Source organism: Takifugu rubripes, chromosome 21 (genome assembly GCF_901000725.2).
Source record: "Takifugu rubripes chromosome 21, fTakRub1.2, whole genome shotgun sequence".
In the NCBI taxonomy this organism is placed as follows: Eukaryota; Metazoa; Chordata; class Actinopteri; order Tetraodontiformes; family Tetraodontidae; genus Takifugu; species Takifugu rubripes.
In genome coordinates, this window is record NC_042305.1 from 4092590 (window position 1) to 4117313 (window position 24724).

Consider the following 24724-nt stretch of genomic DNA (forward strand, 5'->3'; position numbering starts at 1 on the left):
AAATGCACTCTTGCTTGTGTTCGGGAGGAGCGCAAAGAGTTCACCTTTTCGTCTGCTTTCGAACTGCTGACTCACAGTTCTTCAGAAACTGTCGTGTTTTTTTTCACTGTTCCTGAGCAGAAAGAGACATCAGAATGGGACAAGCACTCCTGGTCTTTGGGGTCGGATGTGTTCGTACCTGCTCAGGTTTCAGCGTGAACCTTGTCAATCTGTCACGCACTTCAAACAGCACTGAATTCTTCAACCAGACCTTTTCTCACCTCTTTACACCTTCGTGAAAACCTGCAGCAATGGTAATTACACATAATTACTGAGATTTGAGCATGACAAAACAAAGACGTTTCTGTTTGCTCTCGTGTCGCAGCTGTAACTTCACATTCAAGGGAGCCTCATCTCAACACTTCCAATGTGCAGCTTTCTGCTTAGAACGTAACGTCATCTGTGCTGTGCTGGAGTGAAGGTGGCCATCGGTGTTCAGCTGCATCCACGTTTCCTTAAACATGGCCGGACCTTTAATAATTTGGCCTCTTCTTTTCAGAGAATTAAGCAGATAACTCAAGACCAAGCTCATTTTATATGCTACTGTCACAAAAGTTCACAGAGTGCAAAGTGAAAAACAGATTAGGGCAACGATGAAAAGTGACCGAATCACTTAGATCTCTTCCAGGCTGTGAAATCTGTTTCTTCCCGATCGTTATTGTGACGGTGTTTTTCTGTCTGCATCGATTGTGTCATTTCCTCTCTCTCCCCCCACAGCCTCAGCGTCTCCAATGCTGTAGCTGAGCACAGCACAGTCCCAGGGAGTGCAAAAAAGGAGGAAATCAATGGAGAAAATATTGCTGCAGGCTCACACATTTTTATCTCGCTTTGAACGCGTCAGCTTTAATTTTTCTTTGATCTCAATTTGCTGCTTTTGGGAGAGCTCGGCTGCTCATTTAACCAGGAGAAATAAGCTTTCACTGGGGTTTTCTTACAAAAGACCCTTTCAACACGGGCCTATAATTTGCCTAAATGTGCCTGTGTCCACGACTACTTGAGGAATTTATCTATCCTCCCTGCCTTCGAATGTGATGATTTTCTTCTCCAGAGCACCTTGACTGATGTACCACCAAGGTTAAGGTAGAAAAGGTTGTGTCTTCTGAGTTCACTTTCTGGATAAATACAATAACACAGTTAGAGCCAACATGGCTGAAGATAGAACCTCGCCGCCCGCACTAGTGTACAACCGAAACTCCACTCCACATTTTCTCCATTCTAGTCAGGGAGGATTTATGTCTACACAAAGCAAATGTGGAATAGTGTTAGCAAGCTGCCACAATAAAGAGAACCTCGGGAGCAGCTCTGTTGTTGTTAGGTATCCGGTTGACGAGATGCACAGCTGGATCTGTTCTCACCACACTGACAACCACACCAGCACGCCGCGGATCTCTCCCAGCAGATCATTAGTTCTGACACACCAAAGACAGATATTACAGCATCACCTCAGGTCTGCTGAACATGGCTGCCTCATCCCTTTGCTTTTCAAAATACGTGCATTCTTAGGAGCAGGGTTGTTTGGGAATGTGTTTCTCTTTCATGAAGAAGAGACAAAAGGGTAGGATAAATGACCAGGCAGAGAAAAGACTAGCGCCTTGCAGGGGGAGAAAGAGAGGGTCTAATCTAATTTGGTTAGATGGGGATCTCACTCTCTCTCTCTCTCTCTCACTCCCTCTCTCTTGCTCTCTCTCTCCCTCTCTTCCCCTCTCTCTCTCTGTGTGTCCAGCTGAAATGCACAGTGTGAGGGGACTGTGGGAATCGGACAGGATGGCTGTGCACTTGAATGGAGCCTCCGGAGCCAGAAGCAGTGGGGAGTCTCCCCAGACGCGCTGTTCTAGGCTGGCCACTCAAAGAGGGATTAGACCAGAAGAAGGCTGGCCTGATTAGCAATTCACACTCAAGTGGCCCCACGAGGACCTCAGTTAATAATATTGCCATCAGTGTCCTTCACCAGCATTAGATACAGGAACTAAAATGTTTACCCCCCCCCCCCCCCCCCCCCCCTTTGACTTTTTGTCTTCTCCCCAAGTCTTTCTTCATCTATAAGCCATCTCTGAATCAACTTCATGTCTCATGTGTGGGCTTTTTCTGCATGCATCTGTAACAGTTCTTGGTTGTGTGTAGGTCCAAGAAAGATCCAAAAACACACCTGCAATTACACAGGGGGTCTTCTTAAGTTCCGTTTAATGAGAGTAACTAGAACACGTACCAGGGAACACGATCCCTCATTCATAAAGAAGCGAACAACACGAAAACTGCCACTAATTAATTTGAATAAAAGCAAAAATTGAGTCATCAACATTTGCATATCTCTGCTGCAACACAAAAAAACTAGAGAGAGCGTGCAGATAAGTGATGTCAGAATGAGAGCGACGTACGTCGTCCGAAACCCCCCCCATACGGTCCAACAGTTACACATCCTCACAAAAGAAACCCCAAAAACAGCTGACTGTAAAGGCAAGGATCGGCTGATGCTGCTGAACTCCAGTAACATCCCTTCTCCTCCTCCTCCTCCTCCTCGTCCATCGCTGTCCTTCTCCATGCTCTTACATGAGCGTACATGAAAGAGTATGATGTAAGATTTCTGCCCAAGACACCTCATCCCAGATGCTGCTGCATTTTAGATTTCAGATGTTATTAATTACACTCACCTAGACATTAAACGCAGGAAAGTTTACAAAGGCTCATTTTCTTCCTCTTGTCAACCACAAAACAGGTGAAATGAGGTAAAGGGTTCTCAATATCTGTATGTGGTTTAAAGGTACTGAAAATGTGTTGCTGCATTGTATAGGTATTTTAAAGCAGTCAATCAGTCATTTCAGTCAATCAAACAGTAATACTTCAACATCTCAGTCTTTCTCTTAGCGTTTTAGTTTGGCTCAAAGCCATTGGATCCAACCACCCTAAAATTAATGATGACAGAATAAAGTGGTAAATCACCCTGTGTCATATGACATATTTCTATTCACACAATGATCGAGTGTTGATCTAGCTAGTATTCTTCCATCCCCCAGCCCACTTGTATGCATAGGCACCCAAATACAGTATGCCAGAACTTGGTTTAAAGTCAACCCCTGGGATCTATCAGTTGATTCGTCCACAGATAGGGGACATTTAAACATTTGGGATGCAAACCTTATCTGATCCAATCTAATCATTGTGCCTTGATGCTGTTTTTTTTTACGAATGAATTTGGGTCACAACAAAAGAAGTAATGCTCCAGTCTCTGATAAAGGGCAGAGCTGGGTTGGGATTCTTGGGAATCGTTATTTTACATTAGGCTACATCTTTTTTCTATTATATTCTATCATTAAATAAGATTAGGTTTGAATTTTAACACTGCTGGGTTGCTGCAGTCCTCTTTCAGCCACTTTCAGAGTGATTTTACAATGAAAAAATGTGGAGGGGCATGAATATCAGAGCTAAATAATTGGCTTGACGTTAAAGCTTGAAGCCGTTACCAAAGAAAGCGAAATGACAAATAATGCGCGTAATCAAAGAGCAGCTTTTATATTTTTACTCCTGTCTTTTAGGTACACTTATATACAAACTCTTCACATTTTACAGAGTGGTGTTGAGAATGAAAATGACAGATTATGTTGATAAATAGGATCATCCTGACCTAAATGGCTAGTGTGTGCAATCAAGAGGGGGAACAGGATCTTCGGACAATGTGCGGGGCATGTGGACAAATAGTCTCACCTCCAACTGAGTGTGTTGTTTCTTCTCATTGTGCTTTCTGAAAGAGAAGAGGAGGGCCTTGGTTAAGAAGATTATAGCCCTACCCCACCCGTACATTTAATCAACATGCCCTTTCAACGCCAGCAACAATGCCAAACATGTCTAAAACATCCCCCAGTTTTTCCCCATAGCATACCTCACATGTTGGGACAGCATGCCAGTTATCTCAGTGCAGCAATTAAGAGCAATGAATTGAATAGTCTCGCTGATTTTGAGTGTGTTCCAGGAGATCAGATTTCCCATTCAGCAACCAGACTGACTGACTGTTGACGAGTCACCATCACAGTGGCGTGTTTGACACAATATATTTTAAAAACTGTGCAAACAGAAATGCATTAGCTTCAATTTATTTTTTTCTGATCAGAATTCCCTGAAGAGCCTGCAGAGCTTTGGTTCCTCACCCTTCATCTCTTTCATCCGTGGTTAAATATGTAAATAAAATGTCTAAAGTCATTCTTCAAAGGGGAACAAAAGAAAGAAGGGGGCTAAAGGAAAAGACAGCCATAAAATTCCTGCGATTCTCCATAACATTAGCCAGAGGGGGGCCAGCTTCCAGCCAGAGCCTAGCAGCAGGGGAGCGAGCCTGCTCCATAGAATCGCACATCGCAAATCCCACACACACAAAAAAAGGAAAAAAAATAATAAAATATCTTTTCAGCTTGAGCCATCAAAGGGCTACACCCCCCCTCACCCCCCAACCCCACCCCACTCACTTTATTAGTTACAGAATTATCTCACAGTTGCTGATTTCTCAGAGATGGAGCTGTGCTGCTTTTCTTTCTTGCACAGTTGCAAAGATGAGATAAAGTTTCTTCATGCGCGAGTGTGTGTGTCTTTGTGTGCATGTGTGTGTGTGTGTGCGCGCGCGTGCATGCTGCACGTGTGTGCAGACACGAGCTGCAGTGGGCTACATGTCTAAAACAGGGTGTGGCAAAGGAGAGGGAGGAAAAACATGAAAGGGAGAAGAAACGGCAGAGGCTACAGATGCTGAAAAGTGAAAGGGCCTGATGCCTCCCCCAGTTTTTGGTCTAATTTTCAAAGACATATCATCACAAGCAGCAAAACAGCCATGAAAGAGAGTGAGGCAAGAGCGGTGAAAAGAACAAAGGCGAGCAATTACAACAAACCAGTCGACTGTGCTTCCCTATTAGACTATGCGACAGTATTATCTTGTTAGATGCCTTACATTAAAGGCAGTGATAATAGGGGCAGATATTTGCTTTAAAATATCCAAAGACGTTTCCTCAGGAGCAAAACGGAGAGTGGCTCTGAGAGCGTTCGGAAATGACACGATTGTGCTTCATATTAAAGCTGTCATTTCCTTCTCTTCTCCGATACATCAACTGCACAATAAAGGTCTAGTGGAGGGAGGGATGGCGCAGATGTGTCAGCTGTTGTCCTTGTCTTTTGTGAGAGGTCAGAATTTAGAAAATGGACACTCCTGCTTCTCCATCTGGGCTTCTTGTCACAAAGTGCTACCGCGTGCCACCATTCGAGTGGACGGTCGGTATGAAGAGGAACATTTCTGTATTCCCTTTAAGTCAAAAGTGAACTAATTTCCATCTCAATTATTAATAGCTGGGGATATCTGAGACGCCCATGCGCTGCACTTAAGCGAAGTGCGTTCATTATTGTCTTCATACATTAGGACTTAAGCAGCTGCAGCTCTGTGTGCTGAGCGCTAACAGCTAAAATGCCACCACCGAGATATTCTGTGCCTAAACCCTTTAGCCACGCCGGTGCCGGGCTTCTCATCTCGCTTGGACACATTGCTGTAATACTTTTAATGCACTTTAGTGAGTCCTGTAAAAACGTACTGCTGTTTATTTGCGATCAGTAATTCTCCCTTGATGGAAAGCGGGGCGAGGCCAGAGAGTAAATCTCACCACCAACAAACTTTTTACAGAGGGACGTTTGTGAAGTCTGGAGAACATCACACATGAGCAGACACAAGACGTAACAGCGTAACAACAATGCGTGACTCGGGTTCACTTGGGGCGTTCATTAAATGAAAACCGACTGTGTCTCATGAAGCCGAGAATTGTTTCACGTTAACGGGCTAATAAACGGCCATCCATCCATTCATTCTCTGAACTACTTATCCTGTCTGGGGTCACAGGGGGCCAGCGCCTGCAGGAGACAGGATACAGTCACATGATCCAAATGATGCACAGTCAGATGGGAACAGGAAGAATCCTAATGAGTCAGTGATGGACGTGCATGTGTCGGGTTTATTTATTTATTTATGGACTTCTGCAGGGTCACCCAAAAGTTAATGAGAAACAATGCAACATGTATGCAAAACCCTCAGCTGTAGATCTTCTTGAGGTGCGGTTTGAGACCCTGGATGTGATCCAGTAAGAAACTAAATGTAGAAATGAATCCATTTTGGAACATTAAATTTAAGGTAATTGTGACAAAAGATGAATGAAAATAGCCTAATGCGATAAATTATACTAGTTTTGTGACGAGGCTAAAATATTCACGTGTTGGAGCTTTATTAACTGTGCTCTCCCCCACTGCTGTGAGGTCCAATTTACAGGCGTCTTCATGAATTTTCATCTTTTCTTCAGTAGTCATCTATCAGTCAGCTTGCTGGCTCTGATATAACTGACTGTGGAAGCAGTAGCACCCTTAAAAAAAGACCAAAAAGTTTCCTTTTAAAAAAAAAAGAAGTGCTCAGAAAATCATACACAACACTCTCATAACTTTATTCTATAATGAAAGTATTCGTCGCCAAGCTGTTAAAAGATACACCATCACTTCTGTTATTTTTGGATTTATTCATCTTGAGCTGCATCTGTGCATTAGATTTTGTTACGTATTTACACTATACTTGATCATACATTCCATTTCAATTTGTCCATATATTTGACATTTGGTGGCTTTACTTAAATGTGAATATTGTAGAGGTGAGATTGATTAGAATAAAAATCTATAAAAGACGTTTTATGGCCATTAAATTACAATCTAAATAAAAGTAATAACATCAGTAAGATACCCAAAGTCTTTCCCCGATAGCGTACCTGCTGTTCTAAAGACGGCTGTGTCTAAAGTAAGCACTTCATACTTTGGGAGAGTTCAGCTGCAACGCAAAGAAGGTGTCATTTTAACATGAGGTGCTCCGTTTTATCATTAGACATGTTTTTGTGGCGCATCTCTGGGGCGCTGCTGCGCTGCCTCGTTGCGCAACATGGTCGGGAATCTGATAAAACGTGTTTGTGTGGCGTCGTAGTCCAAGTTTGTGCGCCGAGCGCAGGCAAACACAGAAGGAAGTTTGCTGTGAGCCTTTGAAAGCGCAGTAATGAACAAGCTGTTCCGCACGATTTGAAAATAATCCGCGTGTCAGTGTCATCTTTCTTATGCAAAGTAGCTGTCTTTGAAGGCGGATCTTTTGGCAGGTTAGACCGGGACGGAAGCTCCAACCGGCTCAGACTGAGCGCTGCCACCAGACCCGTCTCACCGGCCGCCTCCGGGAGGAGCGTAATCCCGCGTTTCTGGGACAGGATCTCTATCTCGTCTCTTTGCTGTCGGACTAATTGCTTCGTTGCCTTGTTAGGACTTTTATTTTGGTCTTTCCGTTGTTTTTGGCACCAGGACGGAGATCGCGCAGCTGCACTCCGGGAAAAGTGACACGAAACGTCGGGACGCGACGGCTGCGCTGTTTGGAAAGAAGCCGTGAGCGGATCGGAACACGCAACCCTTCTGTTGTTGCTGAAGCTGTTGGAGTCACAGCAAACATTTTAGAAAAGCGCTGGCAGCATGGACCTGGACGCGCGCTTCTCCACAAAATACAACATTTTGGCACCACTGTGGGATTTACGCCTTTATTGAACACTCCAGACTTAACATGAGGAACCGGTGGCCCTGCACCACATAACTGCATGTTTTACCTCCACCGTCATCCCAGGCAGGTTGCATTGGTGACTTATTAATGAATGTGCCGTTCGGTTTGACATATTTTCTCTAAATAAAAGGGGATAGAATGCATTTGATTGTTCAACTGCGACTCATCTGCGTGCTACTGGTCCTGTACAGCACTGGGGGTTCAGCCATTAGCTCAATGGACCCAGAATGGTCCGGGGAGGGGAGATGCCAGCAGATCAACATCCCCCAGTGTAAAGACATTGGCTATAATATGACGCGTATGCCAAATCTTATGGGCCACGATGACCAAAAAGAAGCCGCAATAAAGCTGCAAGAGTTTGCAACACTTATACAGTTTGGATGCCACAGTCGCCTTAAATTTTTCCTGTGTTCACTGTATGCTCCCATGTGCACAGAGCAAGTATCCAACCCCATTCCAGCATGTCGGGTTATGTGCGAGCAGGTCAAGCTTAAATGCTCTCCTATCTTGGAGCAGTTTAACTTCCCCTGGCCCGAATCTCTGGACTGCTCCCGACTGCCGACCAAGAACGTCCCCAACAACCTCTGCATGGAGGCGCCGAATAACGGCTCTGATGAACCCCCCAAAATGTCCCAAACCCAGCCTCCAGATTTCAGGCCTCAGCGGCCTCTTGGTGGGCAGGACCTGCAGCTGAAGGACAGTGGTGGGAAGCAGACATGCCCAAATCCATCCAAGTTCCATTTTGTGGAGAAAAGTGAATCCTGCGCTCCAAAATGTTACCCCAGAGTGGACGTGTACTGGAGCCAGGGAGACAAGCAGTTCTCTCTCGTGTGGATAGCCATCTGGTCGATCCTCTGCTTCGTCTCCAGTGCTTTCACTGTGCTCACTTTTCTTATTGACCCACAGCGGTTTAAATACCCAGAGCGACCAATCATCTTTCTATCTATGTCCTACTGCGTTTATTCCGTAGGTTACCTCATTCGACTGTTTGTGGGGGCCGAGGGCATAGCATGCGACAGAGACAATGGGGTACAGTACATTATCCAGGAGGGCCTGGAAAGCACCGGCTGCACAATTGTGTTCCTCATTTTGTATTATTTTGGCATGGCTAGTTCCCTCTGGTGGGTTATCCTGACGCTTACATGGTTCCTGGCTGCAGGGAAGAAGTGGGGTCACGAGGCCATAGAAGCCAACAGCAGCTACTTCCACCTGGCGGCGTGGGCCATCCCAGCCGTGAAAACCATCATGATCTTGGTGATGCGGAAGGTGGCAGGAGATGAGCTGACAGGGATCTGCTATGTGGGCAGCATGGACGTCAAAGCTCTGACGGGCTTTGTACTTATCCCCCTCTCTTGTTATTTGATCATCGGCACTTCGTTCCTGTTGTCCGGATTTGTGGCTCTCTTTCACATCCGAAAGATCATGAAAACAGAAGGCGAGAACACCGATAAACTGGAGAAGCTGATGGTCCGCATTGGTGTCTTCTCTGTGCTTTACACTGTTCCCGCCACCTGTGTCATCGCCTGCTACTTCTACGAGAGGCTCAACATGGACTACTGGCACATCGTTGCGGAAGAGCAGAAATGCGTGGACGGCAGCGGGTCGGATTCAAACGAGTGTGTACTGAAGTCCTCCATCCCCGCTGTGGAGATCTTCATGGTAAAGGTGTTTATGCTGCTGGTGGTGGGCATCACAAGCGGCATGTGGATCTGGACCTCAAAGACACTGCAGTCATGGCAGAATGTGTTCAGCAGGAAGCTGAAGAAGAGGACGAGGAGGAAGGCTGCCAGTGTGTTCACCAGCACCAGGCCCTACATCAAACCTTCCCCATCACTCAAAGGCCACGGCACCAAGTACGAGCCCACACGGCCGCCACCAACATGCGTATGACCCGGCTATCTTTGAATAACCCCAAAACACGTGTAAAGCCCTTATCACAGACTTTGTAATTATCAAAGACGTTGTAATTAAATGGCGTCATACGTTGGACAGGCAGCAATCAAGGTCAATCTCAGGCCACAACTCGAACTATCTCACACAGTATTCCTGGATCTACGCGTCTTTTCCAGGGTCGTGGCGTAGAAGACATTCTTATTCTTCTCCAGGACAAAAAGATTGGGAATATACCACTCGGATGTACCGTAGGGTTATTTAAATAATGTGCAATACATGTTTTTTCTTGTCCACATTAAATACACACTTGTGCTGTGAGCGTGTCAGCTGAGAGACAATGTGAAGGACCCCACAGAACAATGCAGGCCAATGCTCAGAGAGCTCAGTTTGTTTTCAGCTTTTTTTTATGGAAATGGACACTGTCATATTCTGTATGTCTGAACTGCATCTATGGACAAACACTTCAGACCTTACAGACTGCCCACTGTGAGGCTGATTCTTGTCCTAATTTAATCAAGCAATCGTTATTGAAAAACAAGTCATTTGTACATGTGGTTGGATTGTCTTTTCTTTTTGCTGTTTTATAGCACAAGGGAACATTTGTAAATATATATTAAATATATATTTCTAAAAAATACATTATACAAAAACTAATAAAAAAACAAGATCTAGTTTTAAATAATTTTATCTGTGTTGTTCTTCTGGGGAAGTTGTTGTTGTTGTTACCTGCAGCACTTTTCACCGTGGCTAATCATCTGCAAACCTATTCAATGTTGTGTAAAAAAAATTCTAAATCAAATCATTTCACGGTATTGTAGATTTAGGTTATAGTAACATGGCAGCATCTAGAATAGCTTTAACCATAATAATAACCATAATAACCATGAACGTATGGAGAAGCTTTACCACCAGATCAACTCATAAAATACTGTTTGCATTGAAAAATGAAGCAATTTGTTCTCTTTACTTGAACATATATCAGAAATATTTTATGCTATAAATGTTCTTTCATTTTCTCTTCAGATCTATTATTATTTCTATTATTCATAATATTATAATTATTATAGTAATCTAAGCACATACTCGCTGAGTGAGTGACATGTTTTTCTTTATTGACAGCTGGATTTGTAAATGTTTGATATGACGCTGGTATAATTTCCTTTTCCCCCCATATGAAACATTTTGTCCAGTGAAGTGTAAGTTGGAATCGATATCATTTGACTAAACATGGTGAAGTCAGCAGCATGTTAATAATTCCTTTTTCGTGTTCCTCAGCCTTCATGCTGTGCACTTTCAGTGGATCTACATTTTCTCTCTCTCACTGTGTTGCAGGTGTTGGTGTACGGCAGTAAAGCTGGTTATACAATAATCCAGCTCTCATTCAGGACAGGATTAGAGCATTTGAAGGGCTTCACTTTGAAAAGGCAGAATATCTGTCATCTCTTATCGCTGCCAATTCTAAAGACACATCTGGTCTGGTTTTGAAGTAGCTACATATTGAGAGAGGCGGATCACTGGAGCACGAGCAAACTGAACACATTGTTTGCACGCGTTAAATGATCCTCACACCATCAACAGTTTCTAAGGTGCGCGTTGTGAGGGCCGCAAGTCTCGTCTTGAATCTGAACAACGGCGGTTGTCCTGACAATCCTGTCAGAGCAGCGGTGAAACTAATGGATGTTTAAAAGTGGTGATATCATGCAAAAGTGTGTCACGCATCTCCAACACACATGGTGGCATTAATAGATTACCACAGCGCAGGTTTGGGCCATCAAGTAATGTGACATCATGAATTATAGTTAGAGTTATATTTAGACAGCTTTCATACTTGTTTTTACAAAGTCCGTACAATCCCATTTCGTATTAATGAATATACTATATCTCCTGCATTGGAATCATCTACGCAGCAGGACGCAGCCGGTGTAGCGCATGCAAATGAAGACACGTAATACCTTTATGGGTTTCTTTAAAATTTCAGTGCTGCGAAAATATGATCTTTAATATCAAAGAGTATTCACATTAGTGACTTGTGCTGTTGGAGAAAATAGTATTTCAACAAGATAATCTTTGCTCAAGTTTGATTTGGTGCTTTCTAAAACAGCATTGACACCTTTTCTACCTTTATTTTCTTTACTTTTCAAGTGTTTTTTTATTCTTGAAAGTTCAGTCCCTGTGCAGAGTCTTCTCTGGTGTAATAAAGTTTCAAAAGTGTAGTAATGCTTTATCCCGGAGGGCATTCAAGTTCCAGCGACTACCAAACCCGTTTTAACAGTCAAAGAGCACATGACTCACAACCTTTATGTGGCTGTATCAAAGTCAGCCAGTGTCTGTTGATACTCAGAGTTGAGAAAAAAGGTGTGTGTGCTTCAGAGAGCTTCCACAGAGGCCACCTGGATAACAGCCCCCGAGGTGTCGAGGAAGGCTGTAAATATAAATGACAGTTACCACCCCCCACCCCAGGGTTTCTTCAGCCAAACAGTCGTCACTTCGGCGCTGATTTTAGCTTAGAGCAAGAATACAGTGAGGCTCGCAACCATGTAGTGTCACCGAGTAACCTAGGACTGCATTCACGCCTTTAAAAACATTCCATCCAATTGCAGCTTAGTAAACACGAATGTCTTCCAGCCAAAATGTTTTGCCTGCTTCTGATCATGAAAAGTTTCTCCTTGTGCGAAGCAGGGAATCCCATCACATTCCCGTGAGGAAGGCCAAAAGGCTCTCACGTGTGCCTTAACTCCACCAGCACAGTCATCACCAAAACACTTTGGCTTCCTGTTTCTCATTCTGCACGAGTCGGCAAAAAAGAGCTTCTTCTTGTGATCTGCATTGCTAAAGCGTCTTCAAACCCTTCCTCATTACATGATTTCATTTAATCTGACCAGTTTGCTAACGAGCCAGGATTTTCAGCATTTCACACCCTGTGTTTGATGTTTAAGTGTCTTTGTGGAACGGAGCAGTTTGAGTTTAACAGGAAGTTGAAATGGCAGAACAGTTATGCTTGAATATGAGTTCAAAGAGAGGAAACGTCATCGCTGAGGAAAACCTTAATGCTTCTTAAGAAGCCAACTATCTGTCTGCACTGTGTTTTTCTCTGTGTGATGTTCAGTACAGTGGTCCTAAAAGTCAAACGCACAACAACATTTCACATAACACAGCTGGAGTACACATTGTTTTTTGTGAGTTTGCATATTATCTTAGATCTTTTAATCTAGATGTTTATTTTAAAGTGTTCTCATATCTTCTTTTGTCAAAAACTAGTGATCTCAGTGGTTTTCAGTGCAGTGACTGATTTTTTTAAGCCTTTCAAACTTTTGTTCTTTTTAATAATCACGTTTTTTAAATGACTTTTCTGCTGCTTTCGGGGAACGTTGTTCTTTCTTGTGTGAAAGCCATGGTGGGTTGACCTTGAGGGCTGCTGTAGTAGAGAAAGCTGTTTACCTTTAGCTCTCTGTTTGCAGGCAGTCATAAAGTTGTGTGACACAGTGACATAAATCACGTTTGGGGGCTGACTGGCGGCAGAGGCAGACTCTTTGATCAGGTTTGTGGAGACACCCCATGTCCTCATCCTCAGCTGCTCCAGCAGCACCTGTTTACCAGTTCAGGCCTGTCTTTGTGGAAAGCGCTGCTTAGCCTGTCAAATTCATACATGACACACACTGACAACACACTCATACAGAAAAGAATTTGTCTTGTGCTTCGGGGTGGCTGGGTTCCTTCCAAAGTGTACTGTATGCTCTTAATATGTTAGACCCATTCTGATTTTTTGGCACTCTGATTAGACAGCTGCTGGAAATCTAAATCGGTTGCGCTTTTGTAGAGTTTTGCCTTTCGTCTGTACCAGAGAGAAATCATCACGACCATCATGACAACTGAAACTTTGTTTTCTTGGTAAAGATGGAGGCTCTGTGAAGAGAAACTTTACAGAGAGCAAAAGTTTCCCAGACCAAAGCCTTATCAGAGAATGCAATGAAAGCACTCTTTCATCCCTCAAGTTTTTTTTTTCCCTGCTACATAAATCCACTCTTCAGAGACTCGTGGTTGGAGGAGGTGTGGGTGGGTTTCATGTTTGCAATCAATCTATATGGTTAAGAATCTAGGGCAATGTAAGACTACAGTACACATCCTTAATCTGCAAAAAAAACAACAACAAGTCCTTCTCTCTTTCTCACACACAGAATCACTCGTGGGGGCAGTTGTTCTCCATGCATCCTGCTGAAAGTGAGAGTAATTACATAAAAAAAAACTTGACAAAGAGCCCCCTGCCTGTCAGATGTGTGTAGGCCGCTTTAAAATGCATAATAAAGGGGCTGAAAGGCTTCTGCTGATCAAATAGGTGTTTGATAGTCGCTCTGGTTGGAGAAGGTAACTGAATATACTTATTTGCATGTGGAGAAGTGAGTTACTTTGAGGTGAAGATCAGACAGATTAGTGTTAACTGACTTGTGCAAACAGTCATTCCCCCTGCACACAAGTAGGCCACTTCCAGAGAGGACTGGGTCGACTAACAGGCCCTCACAACCCCTTCCTTTCTCTATATTTTTCCTCCCTCACAACTTCTTTAATTGACTTTCACACATTTTGGCTTTGAGGACTTTCATGCTGACTGATCAAATGTATTTTCGGAAGGTTTTAGTTCAAAACTCTCAGCAACACAACAAAACAGTCAATGTACAAGAAGAGTATTTAAGAGTCTTGTAACAGCCCATCAGAATTCAGGATTCATCAAATTAGACATCTTCTTGTAGCTTATGTGAAATATATTTCAAATGCTTTAAGCAGCCATATCTGCCTTTAATTACATAGAAAATAATGTATTTACTGTTAATTATAAACATGTATCCAATTTTGACAATGAGGTACTTGATAAGATCACTAATGTATCAATTGTACACTGTATAGTGGTTGTATTTATGTATCTACTTAAGTTACCAATTAACAAATTACGTAATCGCTCTTAATGATGTTATTGTTATATTTTTTTTATACATCTGGGACTACTGCCAGTTTGAGGTTCCACCCAATTATTTACTTTTAAATCTCACCTTCTCCTCTTCTTAACCGGTTTATCCCCTTCGTGGTCACGAGAAGGGTTCCCAGATTTTAAATCTAAATTTGAAATTCTTAAAAAATCCCGAAAAGCTGAATGAAAGCCTAATGAAAACGTAAATTACCATTCACATAGGATAGTTGAGCAGGTTTGTGTCTGTTACACACAAAGAAATTTGACACTGACTGTAACATGAATCTCACGACCAGTCAAGAGGAAAAGCAGACAGACAGCGGCTTCCATGAGTGTTGTTGTGTTTATTATTCAGTGCTTAATGTATATTCCAGACAACATTGAATCGGAGCTCAGAACATTCAACGTTTTCCATCAGCGTTTTATGAGATGGAGCCATTTACATTTATACGTTAGGGAAAAATTAAACTAGAGAGTTAAAATTGCATTCAAATTTATTAAAATTGAAAACAACAGGAAGAACTTATTACGTGATGGATAAATTACACTCAACACGAAGCTGTCAGAAGTAAGGATGAAGTATTATGCGCATTAATGGGGCTGATCGCTTGGTGAGAGGGATGTAAGTCTTTCGGTGTCAGCCGGAAGCAATGTTTTCCTAACGATGGTGTAGCGGCCGACTGTAATCTGTCACCTTCCTAATCCACACTGCAACGAGCAGAAATCATTTTATAACAGAGCAGAATTACAGAACAATATGCCCAGTTTAGATGGTTTCCTTTTAAAATGGACAAAGTACACAAGCTTGAACATCAGATATTATTTGTGTGCGTGCGTGCGTGCGTGCGTGCGTGCGTGCGTGCGTGCGTGCGTGCGTGCGTGCGTGCGTGTGTAAAACTGTACTTCTGTTTATCATATGGAAGTTGTGTTTGTCAGAGATGCTGTGAAGCAGATGACAGGATTGGAGACAGAGTACAGAGAGCCAGAGGCATGACAGGAGTCTCTCTTGCACTCTCTCTCTCTCATGTGTGTGTTTGTGCACGTGTGTCTGCATGTCTGTGTGTAGTGGTGCTTATGTACAAGTATATGTGTGCGTTTGCTTGAATATTTTGGTTGAATGTTTCCCCTCTTTTGCTCCAAAAACTTACAGTTTCTTTTCCCCCATCTTTTCTGAACACATCATTGTTGACCAGTGCATTCTTACTTCTGGTGTTCTGCTAGTTCTTCCAACATAGCCATTTAGGTATCTGTCAGTGGAAATGGAGCAGATCTCAGTATGGCAAGAGACGACATGTTTTGTTGTTTGATGTGGTTTTAGATCTGATATACAACAGTTCTACAAATGCATATCTAAGTTCCTCTAAAAACCTCCCCCAACAGGAAGACCTTCTAGTTAATTTAGGGAGTTACGTTATAGTTTTAGGTATCTGGCATGCCTAAATATTCTAAAGTCAGAATTAGTGTTCTCTAAACTGTTGATCAAATAATAAATGCCAACAAATTGTTGTAGCTTATGTATCTGATCTGTTGGGCTAAACTACATTTTATGATGGTTAAAACCATGTTGCACAGCAGTAAGAAGAAAAATACAACTCAGTTTAAGCTAAACATTTAAACAGATACATGCCTGTACATTAACTTAGAAGACAAAGGAGTAAAACTGAAGTAGTCGACACAGTAGAAGCTAAAGTAAAACAGGAAAAAGAGCAGGAACAAAAGCCTGACTGTTTCTGTGAAACCCAATAGAACCCTTCTGTGAACCAATCTGCTGAGCGGAAAAATTGAATGATAAACACTGAACAAAAAAACAGTCCAAAATGGCCAAACTTAAAAGTAATCCACTGACCTTCGTTTAATGAGACGCAGTTTTGAAAGAATATTCTGCACTTCTGCAAAATTTATTTGTGCTACCCACTGAAAAATGTTTTAGCTAATGTGGCCGAGTACTGAGGTTGATTAGAGACTTTTGGAAGTATGCATTTTAACAAATGTTGGTGAGTCTGTAAGCCTCCTCAGAGCCATGGGGCTCTGGCCACAAATGTCCAGTCCCCTTATTTCTTCACTCTGCAAACTACTGGAAGTGAAAATTTTACCAGAAGTCTGTTTGAAGATGGGAGGAAATATTTCAACTCACATTTAACCAAACAGTGTGGGCTCATCACAAACTAAGTTTTGTTATTTGCCTCCTATACAGGCGTACAGCAACACTTTCAGATGTGACACTAACATTCAGAACTGGCATCGGGGGCCACGTATTAAATAATGGGGGTTTAGCAAGAAACCTCACAGCAAGGGGCAAAAATATCCCTTTTATAAGCTTTGCTTTGGACAAAATGTTACATATGTTGCCCCACAGAGAAAGTCCAGAGCTTCACCTACTTTGTTCCAAGTTCCCTTCGTGTCGAACGGGACTTGATGCATATCAAGCCTGTATCAAGAAAGAGTGAAGGAGATTATTTATGTCTCAATCGATGGTATTGCAGGTATCTGATACCGGTACTTAATATGCAATGGTGTCAGATAGAGTTGCTCCTTGATTATGTTCCTTGAGTAATCAAGAAGAACTGAGTGTTCAGGCCTGATGTCTGGTCCTGATAGTAGTGATGAAAGTGATGGAAGCAGAAGCTAATCTACAAACAAGAGTTCACTTATCCATAAAATCATGTCCAATCTGAAACTGCAGCATTAAAACCCAACTGAAACCCATTTGCACTGAAAACGTCGTTCTGACAAAGTGGCCGATTAACTTTCGGCCTTTGTGAATTCTTCACACTCACTATATTTGCATCATAATGCTATATATGCATTGTATTGCTGTATTGTAAACATGTCAAGACTTTTTGTGGCAAATATGTTTTAGCACGCAAGGCCAAGACCCCCTAATGTAATGGTAGTTCCACAGAAGCATGTGGGATGTGTGTCCAGATAGTTGCTGCACAACACCTGCCTGCAGTGCTCATGAATATTAATATTGCAGTTTAATATGAACAGCATGAAAAGAAGAGCTAAATTTATCAGCCTGTTCGAACACCGCCCGGGGTTAGGGACAGCACTTTCAGCCAACACGACTGTTTGCAAAGGAACATGAAGACAAAAATCTGTTGTCACTCTTCAAAGCAGAGAGTGGAGGCGCGCTGCAGACAACAAAATGTTCTGTTAAGAAGGAAACATATGACTTGATGTAGATGGAATGAGGTAGTGGGTGGTGCCGCTGAAGGAGCTAACACAAGGAGTTCACTTACAGGCTGGCTACATTTTCCTTTCGGCTTAAATTTGATAATATTTTATTATTATTTGTTTATTATTATTTTTATCCAAAGCCTTTTGAACTGAATTTTGATCTAAATGATCTGATCCTGCTCTGTTGGAACCTACCCGACAAAGAAATGATGCAAGAATTTGGAGCATTTTGGGTGTGCTAAGAAAAAGGACATTTTTCCAGAAAGCCTGTAAATGAATCACTGATGAAAAATCAAAGCAATGGCAGCGACAGCTGGTCTCTCACCAGACTTTACATCCATATTTAAGTTAGTGATTAGCAATATCATGCATGGTTGAGATTTTCACAATATGCTTTATCTGAAATTGGTTTCTTAGACACTGAATTCTAACATGAACCACCAATGTAAACTATATCAACAGTTTATGTGGTTCCAGTCGGGCCTTTCAAATTCAGAATTAATCAGCTTTTATTCAACTCACACTCAAGGGTGACTCAGGGTCAGGCACTGAAATGCGCATGGTTTTGAACTGTGTGAAGATTACAAGGAGAAAAGGGAAGACATGTAAAGTCCAAAAAGAAATATCAGAGAAGTCAAAGCAGAACCCTTCTTATGTAGCCGCTCTGTTTGGGACTGCACCACTATGTCCCCCTCTGCAGTGGATATGAAGCGTATTCCCTTCCCTCTGATTGATTTTTGTTGTTTTTTTTCTTACATAAATATGTAGCTATGCCTGACAACTGTTACCATCCAAGAAGATTAATGCAGGCCTAAATTATGTTAATGATGATCCTGAAGGAATTTACATGTCTTTCCCACTATTCCCCTAAAATATCAATCTCAAATTTGGTGGAAGATGGTTCTTTGGGCTGATGGTGAATGGTGGATGCCAAACTCTGCATGTGAACACAATCAGAAGAGTGTTCTGGAGCAGCCTGGTCCAATTCCAGTTGAAGATCAACACAGTAAAGTACTTTTGCTTGTATGTTTTGTTGAGTTGAATTTAGAAGTTAAATCCCATATTTATGTTTGTTAAAACAGATTTCCTTATGGTTTATTTTTAAAGAAGCAGCAAAGAACACATATTGAAGGAGGCTTTTAGCATTGTAAATGAGGTCATTATTTATTTATATGATTGACGATTGAATTATTTATACACACAATGTTTTAATTTCCCCATTGAAATGATTCCGCAGTTACAAAAGTCTCTGAATGAAAAACAGCAGTTTAACTGGGTTTAATGTGGATGCAGAAATATCTGTGGGCTGATCTGGTTGTTGTTTAACCCCATTGCTCTGAAAGCCCCGAGAGGTTGGAAGTGGGTCAGAATGAGCCAGCGTGGACGGCTACAGCTTCTCATAGGAGGCAGACAGAGGAGCTCTGCTAGGGGCACACAGTCAGTTCATTGATATTCAAGGATTTGACCCACTGACAACAGGGATGTCACTGAGGTTAAGACAGCCGGGCCTCTACAGATTATGCCGGGTCGAAAAGCCAGGGGGTTCCCCGGCCCTCCTACCCAACTCCACTCCGTTGTCATGGTGATCAAATCAGTCCAGTACCACTATGTCACACTCATGTGGGCACATTCTTTCCTTTTTTCTCTCTTTTTTAAGCCTGTGTCTCCATCATGCTTCACCCAAATGGCTTCAAAAGAGACTTTCCTGCATTCTTTATGACACCTGGTACTTGATGGACATTCCTGGAAATGGAACCAAGGCTGTTGCGGAAATTCTGCAAGTTGTGGAACTAATGAAGTGTGTTGAAACGAAGTTTACTGATCAGAAGTGATTCCAAAATATCAACAGTTCACATTCATGCAGTGCCAACACCAATTCCATACTAAGAGGAATATAAGGCAAATGGAAGGTTATTGGTTTGTGCCAACTGTATACAGTGCCACCAATCCCATACATACCTTGGATACAACAGTATCATCAAGCCTGTTTGTCTCTGCAGCATTGCTTTGTCTCTGGATAGAATGGAAAACAAGACGTGGTCGCTGAGATCACAGAAGCTCCTTTGGGACATGAAATTAAATGAGAGTAACGGTTGATTCTGCAGTACGATTTAGAATCTCGAGAGAAGTTGTAATTTTCCTTCACAAATACATCATATTGACTATAAACAGAATTAGAAAATATTCATAAGCACAAAAATATATAGTCTAGTTTTGTCTAGTATAGTCTATTCTAGTATATTGTAGTGTAATGGTCCCTAGTATATTACAATGCAGCGTAGTATATATATTGCAGAGAAACATATAGAAAAGCTGTGTGAGAAAAGCATTTACAAGGACACGTCAGGCCAATTGGGCAACCATTTTTCATCCTGATCAGATAACCTTGATCAACTGCCACATCTTTATTACTTTCTGCAATAGCACATCCTCACGCTAGTCCATTTAACCATAAGATAAACGGGAAGCTGGTTGACAAGAGCAAACATCACTCATCACACATTAATCAGGTTCCCATTTCCCTCATAACTTCCCCATGTCTCCTAATGGAAAACAACTGACTGATGTCTGGCGTTCCCATATCTGATTGTCACTCAAAACTTTCCCCAGCATCACCTCTAAAGAAATCAGTAGTTATATTTAACAGGAGAGTTGGTCATAGGTGATGGGTGGGCTGCACCTGACCCTGAGGGCTACTGTAGTTGGCTCGGTAATTACAGAGATTAATCATAAATCACCATCCACAGACAGAGATGTGAGAGAGAGAAAGTAGTATAGGTCCCAAAGAGGCCCTGAAACTTAAAACATCCTGTTCCCTCAGTCTTCTTTATTCTTCCATTTGGCAAAACTTGTCAGCTTAAAAGAACCTTTACCCCCATGGCTGCTGCATCTAAAATTCAGTGGGTGCTTTACTTTGGGCCCTTCATCCTTCTTGGAGGAAATTTTAGATTCTTCTCATTAAGGGCCACAAAGTGTGCACATCAAAGGCTAAAGTTTTACTCTTTATTTCTATCAAGACAGACTTACAAATATTATAATATAAATTTGAGTGTTAGTGGGGAAAAGCATGCTCGGCATGGTGAAACAAAAAAGCACATTTTCAGTAATGTCTACAGCAGACATATATGCATCCTATGTCGATTTAAGAGGGGTTTTACTGTTTTTCTTTTATTATTGTATTTCTTTTATTTATTAAACGTTGGGCAATTGTGATCTGTGAAATTTACACTATATAATGGCAAAATAATAATTTGAGATATTTTTATAAAAATATAAATAAAGCATGCTACGCAACACAACGTTAGACTAGAATAATACTCAGGTTTACACACGTGGAGCTGTTGATTGTTGCTGCAGCGCCCCCTTGAGGACATTATCACATCCCCTACCCTTTCATTCTAATCTGGGGTGATAATCTTCATCACGCTTCAGGCGTCAGATTCGTTGGCAGGGCAATTTTTCTGTCGCCCCTGCTGCTCCCCAGAAACGAGCAGGCAGCTGTTTTATTGTGAAATTATGATATTTATGTTTATATATGACATGTAGAACGTTCACACACACATTTTACATAAAATAAATTCTTGTTGTTGATTTGGCCAGTCATCACTGAATCTACCATGCAGGGTTATCTAATATAATACTAATTTATACAAATTTATATTTTATTACTGACTTTTATACTCAGATGAAATGATCCATAGCACATAGCATCAAAGGACAGCGAGGGATTTATTCAAAAATCTGTACCAGTGGTGTCACTTTCCAGTCATTGGTCATTTTAATCTGTCTGTAAGAGGTGTGAAAAGTAGGGGAGAATTTGACCTGAGATTACCTGATGATAAAGAAACCATGGAAATCTGGATAGAGATGAAAAAATAAGAAAATATATAAATCAGCATGTTAAGTAAAAGTAATTTGTGTATCTGCCTGATTTTAAGTCCTTTCCTGAAGCAAGTGGTGGTGCTGATTTGTGCAGTGTCCCCCAACGGAGAAAAATGAGTGCACTGAAAATAAATGAGCTTCTACATTTGAATGGCAGAGGTTCATAACTACTACATAATATTCTGTATTATTCCACTCTGAGGCATTTTGTGTACACCACTTTCATTAAAGCATGGGTACAAGTCTTTCACTGTCTTCACTCACAAGGGAGGAAATGTTGAATATATGTCAGGGTCCTGGGTGTTGTTTGGTGTTCTTTGTTGGTTATTTGCCCTCTTCCTGCTCTGTTCTTTTTCCAGGGGCGTGGTGGAGCTACTTTCCCACAGCTGTCGCTGGTGCCAGTCACACCGGCTGCCTATTGCTAATCAACTAGTTGTTTAGGCCCTGGGCTCCTGTTGACCAGCATCTTATCACTTTGTCAGTGATGTGATAAACATGGACCTGGGTATTTGCCCTCTTGTATGAGATTCGGGATTTATAATCGTTTTTGTTCTCTGCTCAAGGTCAATATGCCTCCCTCCTTTAGAAAAGGAATGAGCAAGACCTTTTCCCCGTGCCGAGCGTGTTTTTCCCCACTGTGTTCGGGGCTTCTTTTGTTTTCAGTAAACCCTTTTGTGAGACCTAGTTGGCTGGTTCCTTTCTGCATTTGAGTCCTGATCAAACTAAACCTTAACTGAACAATCAGACCAGTATGGACCCTGCAGACAGCGACTCAGTTTGCAAGACCTTGGAGGCTTATGGCAGGATCTCAGGATCTCACTACCACCGTGGCTAAACGTCTCACCCAAGGTTATCCGGGCCAGTCTCCAGCCCCTTCGACCTCAGCAGCTCCAGGAGTTGACACTCAGCTGGCCTCCATTCCTCCCTCTGCTGCTGCACCGTGTGAGCCTCATGTCCACATTCCCGAGCGTTATTCTGCTGAGGCGGGCAGGTGCAGTAGTTTATTGTTCAACCTCTAATGTACCCGTGAGAAATCTAAAATTGCCTTTATTGTCAACTTGTTATCCGGAAGGGCGGCACAATGGGCTACTGCCATAATTGAAAATCCCTCATTACTCTTCCTTCTCCACGGAGCTCAGATGTGTGTACGGCCACCCAGTCCACAACAGTGAGACAGCATCAAAACTACTGTCTCTGCGCCAGGTGGCTAGTGCCATGGCTGATTATTCCATCCATTTCCGGATCCTTGCTCCCAACAGTCGTTGGAATGACACCACCCTCAGGGGAATTTATGTTCAGGGGCTGGTGGAGGAACTAAAAGACGAGTTGGCAGCTCAAGAGGAGATGCCAAATTTAGAGAAGTTATTCAACCTCACCATTCAATTGGACAATCACCTCAGGGAGAGAGGGAGAAAGAGGGTCAGGTTGCATCATGAGGTTTCTCCAATGGCCTCTGCCAGGTTGAGTGACGCTGCGGCTGAACCACCAACATGAAGCCATGTCCCTCCTTCTGAAGTCGCAGCTTCTGAGCCCACACAGCTGGGACGAACCAAACTCTCCCATTCTGAAAGGCAGAGAAGGGTAACCACCAAGGTCTGCCTGTACTGCGGTCAACCAGACCATTTCATTGCTGCGTGTCCGGCTCGGCCAAAAGATTAAGCTCGCCAGCGCATGCAGGAGCGTTAACGGGCGGAGCTTCTCCGTGTTTCTCTCTGGCCCATTTGATGCTGCCAGGTATGCTTCTTTGGCCTAATTACACCATCTCTTTGTCTTTCCTTGTCGATTCCAGTGCAGATGACAGTTTCAGGATCTAGTCACTCAGGCCAGTATTCCTCACTGAGGTTCTGTGCGAGCACAAGACCATCCTCAGTTTAAACGGGGAAATCCTGGCCGAAATAACTCATTGAACCGCACTCATCATCTCAGGTAACCACAGGGAACAGATTCAGCTTTTTCTTATTCCCCCGTCCTCCTCACCTGGCATCCTTGGTGCGCCCTGGTTAGCCCGCCATAACCCACAGTTCGACTGGTTGTCTGGTAGGCTTACTAGTTGGAGTGTCTCCTGCCACACTAACTGTCTTTGCTCTGCACTCTCCCCCTCTTCAGTAACCCCAGATCCATCCGCGGAGGTTCCCGACCTCTCCATTGTACCTGCAGAATATCACGACTTGGGAGCAGTCTTTAGTAAGCAGCGTGCTCTCTCTGCCACCTCATCGACCTACTCCCAGGAGCTTCTCTGCCTTTGAGTCAGCTATACAACCGCTCCTGGCCAGAGCAGGAAGCTATGGAAACGTACATTGGTGAGTCCGGTCTGATCCGCCCTTCCTCTTTCCCTGTGAGAGTGGGGTTCTTTTTTGTTCGTAAGAAAAATGGCTCCCATAAACCCTATAGAGATTATCGAGCTCTGAATTACATCACTTCCAGAATCAAGTGCCCCTGCTCGATGCGGCGTTTGGTCCTCTCCACAAGGCTCAGATCTTTTCTAAGCTGGACCTTTGCAATGCTTACCATCTGGTTTGACTACATCAATGTGATGAATGGAAGATGGCGTTTAACACGCCCTTGGGCCACTTTGAGAATCTGGTCCAGTTTGTGCCCCTAGAACGTCCTCCCACCAACCTCCTGCTGGCCTTCTCAATCTGCTAGACACCCGTCGGCACCCCTGGTCACACTTGCGCCACTTTCCTACAGCTGTCGCTGGTGACAGTCGCACCGGCTGCCTATTGCTATTCAACTGGCTATTTAGGCCCTGGGCTCATGTTCACCAGTGTCTGATCGTCAGTTATTTGCCCTCTTGTATGAGATTCAGGAGTTATAATATTTTTTGTTCTCTGCTCAAGGTCACCATGCCTCCCTCCTTTGGAATAGGAACAAGCTGGATTTTTTCACCATGCCAAGCATGCTTTTCCCTACTACGTTCGAGGCTTCTTTTGGTTTCAATAAACCCTTTTGTGAGACCTAGTTGGCTGGTTCCCGTCTCCATTCGCATCCTGATCAAACTAAGCCTGAACAATATACCCCATAAAAACAGTAAAACTGCCAATACTGTGAATAAAGTTGAAAGAACTGTTTGATTAATGCATATTCGTTCTTCATAGGTGCAAATAAAAAGAGGAAAACCTCAGGAGACTTAAATGTACTTCAGATCTTTGCTGTTGTCATATGTGAAAATTATATTTGAATAT

At 42.8% G+C, this 24724-nt stretch overlaps 1 protein-coding gene and 2 long non-coding RNA genes across 3 annotated transcripts; all 3 read left to right on the forward strand.

Annotated features, from left to right (window-relative positions):
• Positions 1-1023: 1023 nt before the first annotated feature.
• LOC115247637 (uncharacterized) lies at positions 1024-2026 on the forward strand. Its single transcript, XR_003886691.1, has 2 exons — positions 1024-1119; positions 1763-2026. It is a non-coding gene; the product is annotated as an uncharacterized lncRNA (long non-coding RNA).
• Positions 2027-6862: 4836 nt separating this feature from the next.
• Positions 6863-10761, forward strand: fzd10 (frizzled class receptor 10). Its single transcript, XM_003974506.3, has one exon. The coding sequence runs from the start codon at positions 7763-7765 to the stop codon at positions 9512-9514; it is 1752 nt and encodes a 583-aa protein (XP_003974555.1). The 5' UTR covers positions 6863-7762; the 3' UTR covers positions 9515-10761.
• Positions 10762-22743: 11982 nt separating this feature from the next.
• LOC115247593 (uncharacterized) lies at positions 22744-24498 on the forward strand. Its single transcript, XR_003886640.1, has 3 exons — positions 22744-23273; positions 23646-23839; positions 24380-24498. It is a non-coding gene; the product is annotated as an uncharacterized lncRNA (long non-coding RNA).
• The last annotated feature ends 226 nt before the right edge of the window (positions 24499-24724 follow it).